The sequence below is a fragment of the Heterocephalus glaber genome, unplaced genomic scaffold (genome assembly GCF_053883595.1).
Source record: "Heterocephalus glaber isolate CG9 unplaced genomic scaffold, H.glaber_assembly_v1.0 deba00001610, whole genome shotgun sequence".
Taxonomy (NCBI): Eukaryota; Metazoa; Chordata; class Mammalia; order Rodentia; family Bathyergidae; genus Heterocephalus; species Heterocephalus glaber.
In genome coordinates, this window is record NW_028258381.1 from 11336232 (window position 1) to 11343631 (window position 7400).

The window sequence follows — 7400 nt, forward strand, 5'->3', positions numbered from 1 at the left end:
TCTGAACTCTTGGTGAAGATGGCCTCAACCTGGTTTCTGTGCACTAGTTAGTATTTCCCTTGTATAAAATATAACTATTAGAAGTACAGCACTCTAGACCAGTGGTGGTGAACTATGGCTTGGGTGCCTCAGTGGACTGTTTGTATTGTTAAGAGCACTAAAAGGTTCACCATCACTGCTCTAGACTGAAAATGCTCACTTTCTTGTCAAACTTTCATTTGCTCATTTTACGCTCCTTTGAAGGTCTTTTCCTGAATCGATTGCTACTGGATTAATTGCCAAATGGTGATGTTCGAATCCGTCAGTCTTTGATTTATTTAGTTGGGATTCTTCTCCGCTGTCCTTTATCTGCTCATTTTTCCTAACACCTGTATGGGTTCCTGAATTCCTGTTGTATTTCATGGGTTGTAACCCATCACTTCTGTGATGTGTTTTGATGCCCTGATTTAACCCCCCACGTGCCCCCAGGGCTGTACTTTGCACACTTCCTGACTTCCGGGCACAGAATATTCCAGCCTCACCATGTAATTTCCCTGCTTTAACCCACAGTCAGCCATAACCAAAGGGTTCCTGAGTCCTTTCGGTGAGGAGGGACACTCAAAATGATGGGCAGGTTCTGTCTGCTGTTGCCACTGAAGGCACTCAGACCCCTAAGCCCCTGAGTACAAGGTATGCTCAAGCAACATTTTTAAATGTATTACAGTAAAAGATACATTGCTATGACTCGCCCTCAAGAACCTCCCCCTTGCTTCCAACACTTCCTGAAGCAGCTGTGGAGTCCTCTTTCCTGAAGGACTTTAACTGCACTACCATGGTGATCTCGATGTCCTGAATCGATTCAAAACCTCGACCTTTCGTGGTCATTTTTACTTTGGGGAAGAGCCAGGGCCACACAGCGCCAGATCTGGTGAATAAGGTGGATGAGGACACAGCACTGTGTTGTTACGCCCTGCCTTTCCTTTGGATGGCAGTGAGCAGTTGCATTCACCACATTTTTGTTTTTGTTTTGGTTTTGGGGGGTTTTTTTGGTACCGGGGATCGAACTCGGGACCTTGCGCTTGCAAGGCAGGCGCCGGAACCACTGAGCTAAATCCCCAGCCCATTCACCATATTTTTGATCACACCTCATAAAGACACTCAGGGACAAGGACTCCAGAGCTGCTGCAGAAAGTGGGCAGAAAGAAGGGATGAGTGTGTTTGAAGTGAGGGGGAGGATTTTGAGGGGTTTCACCATACATTTTGATCAGCCCTGTATTACAACTTGCCAGGCAGGGCTCTGAAGCATGCATATGTGTGCGTGTGTATCACTACACATGGGTTGTAAGAAGCATTAACGTCCCATTGCTGATTTTCCATCCCCAGGCTCTTTCTCCTCCGTGACAGTCAGAGTAACCCAAAGGCCTTTGTCCTCACACTGTGTCATCACCAGAAGATTAAGAATTTCCAGATCTTACCCGTAAGTACTGACAGCTCCACCCCAGCCCTCACTTCTGTGTTTCAGTGTGATTTCCAAGTTACCAACCCACGGGACTACCTTTGACTACACAGCCAGTGCCAGCTTACAGATAAGATGCCAAGAATTGTTTTAAGAATTGTTCTTTGAACTTGGGATCAGGGTCTCACTGAGTGTGAGATACCGTGCCAGAGTGTGGTGATACCTTGCCAAGGCCTGGCATGCCTTGGATTCTGCCCCCGAGTTAGCTCTGGGGCATAACGGAAATGTCACCCATCCAGGAGGACCCCGGTTGGGGGGCTCAGGAAGACGCAGAAGGTGATGACAATCCCAAGGGCCACAGGGACCCTGAGCATATGCAGACTGGAAGACAGGAGTCCTGCATCCAGTTTGCCGTCAAGAACATGGTGCAGAAACTTCCTCCTGGCCCCCACAGAGCAACTGTGCTCTCCCTTCCACCCAGCGGTGGGATCAGAAACCAGATTCTTGCTGTTCACAGAGCAGTTATCATCAGACTGTCTTTTGCCTGTGAATTCCCGCTCAGTTTGCTGAATTCAATTCTATTTCCTGATTCAGGTGTTCTCCAGGAATTCCCAGTTCATTTGGGGATATGACATCCGGAGTCCATGCCAGGCACTTCACACAGCGCACTGATAAGTCCTGCGAGCGTGGATAGCTGTTGTGGTGTATTCCCTGCACAGCTCAGACAGGAAGCTGTCTTCTCAGAGGAGGTGGCCACGTGGTCTCCTCTCAGACTCGGAGTGCACGTTAGCGAGGAAAGCTCTGTACAGTCCTGGACAGACTAGTGGCAGCCATTCCACACAGTCACTTTGCAGGAACACCAGGCCCCCAAAAGCTTTGGCTGCATTCGCAAGCATCATGCAGCGATTGGAAGCCACGGGCTGTGCAGAATGCAAGATTAGCTTTCAGGAACTCAGGGAAGCGCCTCCTGTCGCACTTCCTGTGCTTACGCAGTGCCTACACGTGCGTTGTCCAGCACATTCAGGGAAAGGAGCAGAATCTGGTCGGGTCAAACTCCAGCTCCCCGGGTTCTGCCACATGTGCAAGCTCAAGATTGTCACTTGGGAGCAGTCTGCGATCTTTGTGTTTTCCCACTGCATTATGTTGCTGAACCAAATGCTAAGATTCTCTCTGCTTGAAAATTATAAAATGGTGAAGTTTCCGTGGTGGGCGGAGTGTGTGATCCATCTCCAGAGGGGCCCCAGAGCCTCCAGTGAGCGGGGACCCGGGCCCACAGGAGCAGCCCTGCCCCTGAAAGCAGGCGTGGGGTCGGCCTGAGCGCCTGTGCTGCCCTGTGAGGAGTGGCCCTGAGTTTATTATCTGCCCAGCTGTGAGACTCTTCGCCTCGAGAACAGCGCCATGACCTTCCTGTCCTGCCCTGCCCTGCACGGTCTGGCTGCATTGAAAGCTCACTGGGTTAAAGCAGATGACAGAGTTGTCTGTGCCACCTCCCTCACTTACCCTGGAGGTGAGCTCAGTTTCCAGGTCAGAGTGCGGCCCCTGCGGTCAGTGCCCACCGTGCCCTGGCTTCCTGCTGCCAGGCAAAAGGCTCTGGGCCGCTTCAGGTCTGGACCTGGTGCCTCTTTGCATTGCACGGCTTTGAGCCTGTCCCAGCTGTTGACTTACATTTCACCTAAACGCCACATTGTCTCGTAAAATTCTACTAGGGTAAAAATAAATCTGTAAACTCAAAAACTTACATACAATAACATTAGGAAAAATACAGTAAAATTAGAGGGCTGATGGGGAGAGGTTGACTGAACAACACTAAGCTGTATTTAGACAGGAGGAGGAGAGGCTGCGTGCTCTTAACACAGCAGGGCGACTGTAGAAAACACTTCTTTTCTGTGTAGTCCAAAAGCTAGAAGGAAGGATTTTAAAGGTTTTCCCATCCAGAACTGGTGTTTGAGGAACTAGGTATGTTTTAGCTGATTTAAAATATTCTACAGTGAGTATATGTAGCAAAACACTACGTGACACCTCCATGCATAACCTATGTATAATTCTTGCTTTTTTATGTATCAGTTTAAAATGATAAAGAGAAAAGGAATGTAGTTCTAGCTGGACGTTGTGGTACACAACTATAATCTCAGCTATTCAGGAGGCTGAGGCAGAAGGATCCTGAGTTCAGGGCCAGCCTGGCCATTTAGCCAGAGAGACTTTGTCTCAAAATAAAAAATAAGACATGAGGATGTGGCTCAGTGCTCTCTGGATTCGATTTCTAATGCCAAAAAAATAAATGTAGCTCTGTCTGGGATGCAGTGCAGAGTTCCTGTCCTAAGAAGACAGCCACCAAGCAGTCCCGAGAAAATGAGGGGACTGGGGAAGAGTTGCTTTCCCTCCGTGACATCATTGGTGCCTCCCAGTCAGGTGACAGTTATCCATCCTGGAGTGGACAAGGTTTGGGGGCTTGAGGTTTGTGGTCCCACACCCAGGCCCCGAGTCTGGGGCGCCCTTCACACAGGGTGAGCAAGCTCTAACCTGGCCAGTGTCCTCTTGTGTCCCCGCAGTACGAGGACGATGGGCAGATCTTCTTCACCCTGGACGACGGGAACACCAGGTTCTCTGACCTGATTCAGCTGGTCGACTTCTACCAGCTCAACAAGGGTGTGCTGCCTTGCAGACTGAAACATCACTGCATCCGCGTGGCCTTATGACCTCAGACACCTGCCGGCGACACTGCAGGAAGCCGACACTGGATGGAGGAGAGGAGGATGCACCCATCCCACACCTCAGAACTTGCACGGCTGTGCACGTTCCTGCAGTGCCAATGGCCAAGACCGACTAGTTAGGTGGACTTACGGTAGCTTGCTGGCTGCGGACCCCGACACCCCCCTGCACCCCAGGGAGGGCTCGAGGGTCCCGCGCAAGCCCGGAAGAAACTGGAATGAGCGTCTTGGCTGGGCCCCTAGAAGGAGATGGAGTGGAAGAAGCGGAAGCGAACTCTTGCCCTGGGATAATCTTGACAATTAAAACTGCTATGTTTACTTTTTTGTATTGATCACTTCTGCACTCCTTGTGGTGTTGATATTGTACTCAGCCTTTGGTAGAAGGGGTGTGGCTTTTCTTTGCGTGTGAGACAGGAAGCGTTTCTAATTAGCAAACTTCAGGCTGAAAAGGGTCCCCAAAGGTCCCTGGGGGTGGCCTGTACCCCCTGCAGGTTGTCACTGTGTGGATTCTGATCCCAAATTGCGAACCACCCCCTGCCCTTCCCGGTATACTTGAAAAGCTTTTGTTTTTAATAAAAAATGTCAGCTGTGGTCGGCATTCGGCCTGTCTTGTGGATACAGTCTCACCACCACAGCCCTGGTCATTGCTGTGTGCCGCTATCTAGTCCTCTTGTCATTAGGTGTCTCGTTCCTCATGGCACTGGAGACGTCACATGTTGGGAAACTCGTGGTCCCCACACAGCCCAGCGCAGGACCTGCCACAAGTGGCTCAGGCCAGCCTTGGGGGCACGGTGGGCGCCGGGCAGCCCACACAGGGCCCAGCCCCATGTTTCCGCGGCCTCTGTAGGGGCCAGTGGCCCTCATTTCGTGACAGTCGCCCCAGGGGTTCCAGGATCTGAAAAGGAACTGGCACCTGGTTGGCTGGGTGCTGCAGCCTGCGGGTTGCCATGGCGACAAAGGCCAGGAAACATGGCCCTGGGGTACAGGTCCAGGCTGGCGTTTTTTAAAAAGGCCTCTGCTTGGTGACCCCTGCATCATGGCTCCTGGGCACCGCGCAGGGGTTGAGGACCCCTGGGGTCCTTCGTCCTGACCTCCTAGCTGAGGTACCGGGTGTGAGGGTGACCACAGGACCTCCTGGGGGCCAGGCAGAGCGCTGTCGTCCCTGCGGCCACGCCTGACCAGCTCCTGTGACGGCCAGCCCTGGGCCGCCTGGCTCCGCCCCCGACGTGCTCCCGGCCCTGCCCCCGTGCCTCCCATGACTGACGTGCGCAGTTCGCACCAGCGACAGTCCAGCTGCCAGAGAGTCTGGTGTAGAAACACTGTATCTTAGTTTACAGCCCACACTCCAGTCGTGTCCGTGCAATGTCTGCGTATGCGAGTGAAGAATCTTTAGCAAAACGTGCTTTTGACCATCTGTGCTCGGTGGCATTTTCCTCCTTTTGCAGCCGGTTAATCGTCCCAACCGTGGACTCAGCCCATCCTCCAGCTCCTGCCTGGTAGCGTGCGTGCCCCCACCCACCCGTGTGTTAGGGACGGGGCTGTCAGTGCTGCCATCTCACCCTTTTCTCTGGATGGAGGTGAAACCTTTAAAAAGGAAGAAAGGAGATCCTAGGAGATTGTTCTGTTTGCGTAGACCAGTCCCCACAGTGCATAGCCTTGTACACCCATGCAGTAGACGGCTAGGATGTGCAGTATTTCCTATTTATGAGTATGCGTTTTATTTAAAAGGCGGATGAGAGCTTGACTGTGATTCAGTTTTGTGTGTAGCTGGTTGCTGTAGTCTTTTGTACCCCAGCCAAAGTGATGTCCCACTCCCGTTGCTCGCCCGGCAGCCTTGCACGGGGGGCTGGGAATTCCACGCAACAACAGCTTGTCCCCAGGGCTGTGGGCGTCCAGCCCCTGGCAGGGATGGACGGACATTTGACTTTTATTTTTGTATTTAATTGACATGAATGTAAAGGGGACAGCTCAGGGTTGTTTTGGAGCCTGTTGACTTTGGAATCTCTGCCTGTGCTTTTTCTAAATGAAAACTCCATGTAGCAGCCTGGGCTAAGTCGAAAAGAAGAACGCCAAATGCTTCGGGTTTTAGCAGCGCGTAGGGAAGCACTGTCAATAGGTGTTAGAATTCCAGAACGTGTTTTTGTTTGGTAACCCTTGAAGAAACATGTGCCTCAGCTTAGCTGTTTTGTCTTCTCCTTTCTGCACTAAATACCTGACCATCCAACTGCCCGCCACGCCTGCGTGGGGGCGGGACGAGATCCTCGTAGATTCATGATGTCATAGTGCAAGCTCCAGTGACCATGCAGTGGCCTGATGTGTGCGCGTTTTCAGGGAATGCAGAAGGTGTTGACTCTGAGACAAAACCTTTACTCCGTGTGCTTTGCTTCATTCTGTACATAGCTCTTTGGCTCGTGAACCTAATTGTAAACTTTCAGGTATTTTTGTACAAATAAGGGACTGATGTTCTGTTTCTTGTAATTAGAAATAAACATGAATACAGTGTTCTTCATTTTCTACTGCTTGGAATGTCTGTGTCTGTTTAAAAACATCCTCGCCGGCCGCCCACAGCAAAGCTGTGACTCACACCACCCAAACTGTGCCTCTTCAGCCACCGTGTGGGCACCGGCCAGTAGGCTCAGCCTGGCTGCCGAGGGCTGGGAGTGCAGTCTTTGAGGGCCGTCACTGCTGGCCCTTCCTGTCTCTTCTGGTCCCACGAGGATCCCAGGCCTCACCAGGGCTCAGAGTCATCCATCCACTGAGGTCCGGCAGAGACCTGACAGCATTCACACATGACAAACCCAGTGGCATTTTCCCCTTCTGCAGTGGGACAATGAAAGTGTAAAGAACCTGGGTTTTCTGGTCAAATAAACAAGCTTGGCATGATGGTACACGTCTATAATCCCAGCACTCTGGAACCCTGAGGCAGGAGGATCCCAAGTCCATGCCCACGCTGGGCAAGTTAGCTCCTTAGTGAGACCCCGTCTCGAGAAATAAGAAAGGGGCTGGGGATATAGCTCAGTGTGAGGGCCCTGGGTTCAATCCCCAGCACCACCAGAAAAGACAGAAAGGGGAGCACTGAGTCAGCTGGGGGGGTTGCCAGGAAGGTGTCGTCAAGGGTGACTACGAAGACCTTGTGTGCTTTAGCCCATGCATAATCTGTGCAGCGTGACACCATCAGTCCAACGTGGCTACTTAGATTTTAGCTAACTATACAAAGAGAAGTGCAGTCCCAGCCACACGGTGAGCTCTCAGTAGCC

The 7400-nt window shown here is 51.7% G+C and overlaps 1 protein-coding gene across 19 annotated transcripts in view; it reads left to right on the plus strand.

Moving 5' to 3' along the window:
* Grb10 (growth factor receptor bound protein 10) overlaps positions 1 to 6652 on the plus strand; it is a 107876-nt gene extending 101224 nt beyond the window's left edge. For 17 of the 19 annotated variants that reach the window (XM_004839853.3, XM_021254223.2, XM_004839852.3 and 14 more), the window contains 2 exons: positions 1363 to 1456; positions 3985 to 6652. In XM_004839853.3, the coding sequence (XP_004839910.2) occupies positions 1363 to 1456; positions 3985 to 4131 (241 nt within the window). In that variant the 3' untranslated portion in view covers positions 4132 to 6652. Of the gene's footprint in view, positions 1 to 1362; positions 1457 to 2029; positions 3691 to 3984 lie in introns of those variants that run through there. The other 2 variants (XM_087196051.1, XM_021254219.2) reach the window with 1 other exon arrangement.
* The last annotated feature ends 748 nt before the right edge of the window (positions 6653 to 7400 follow it).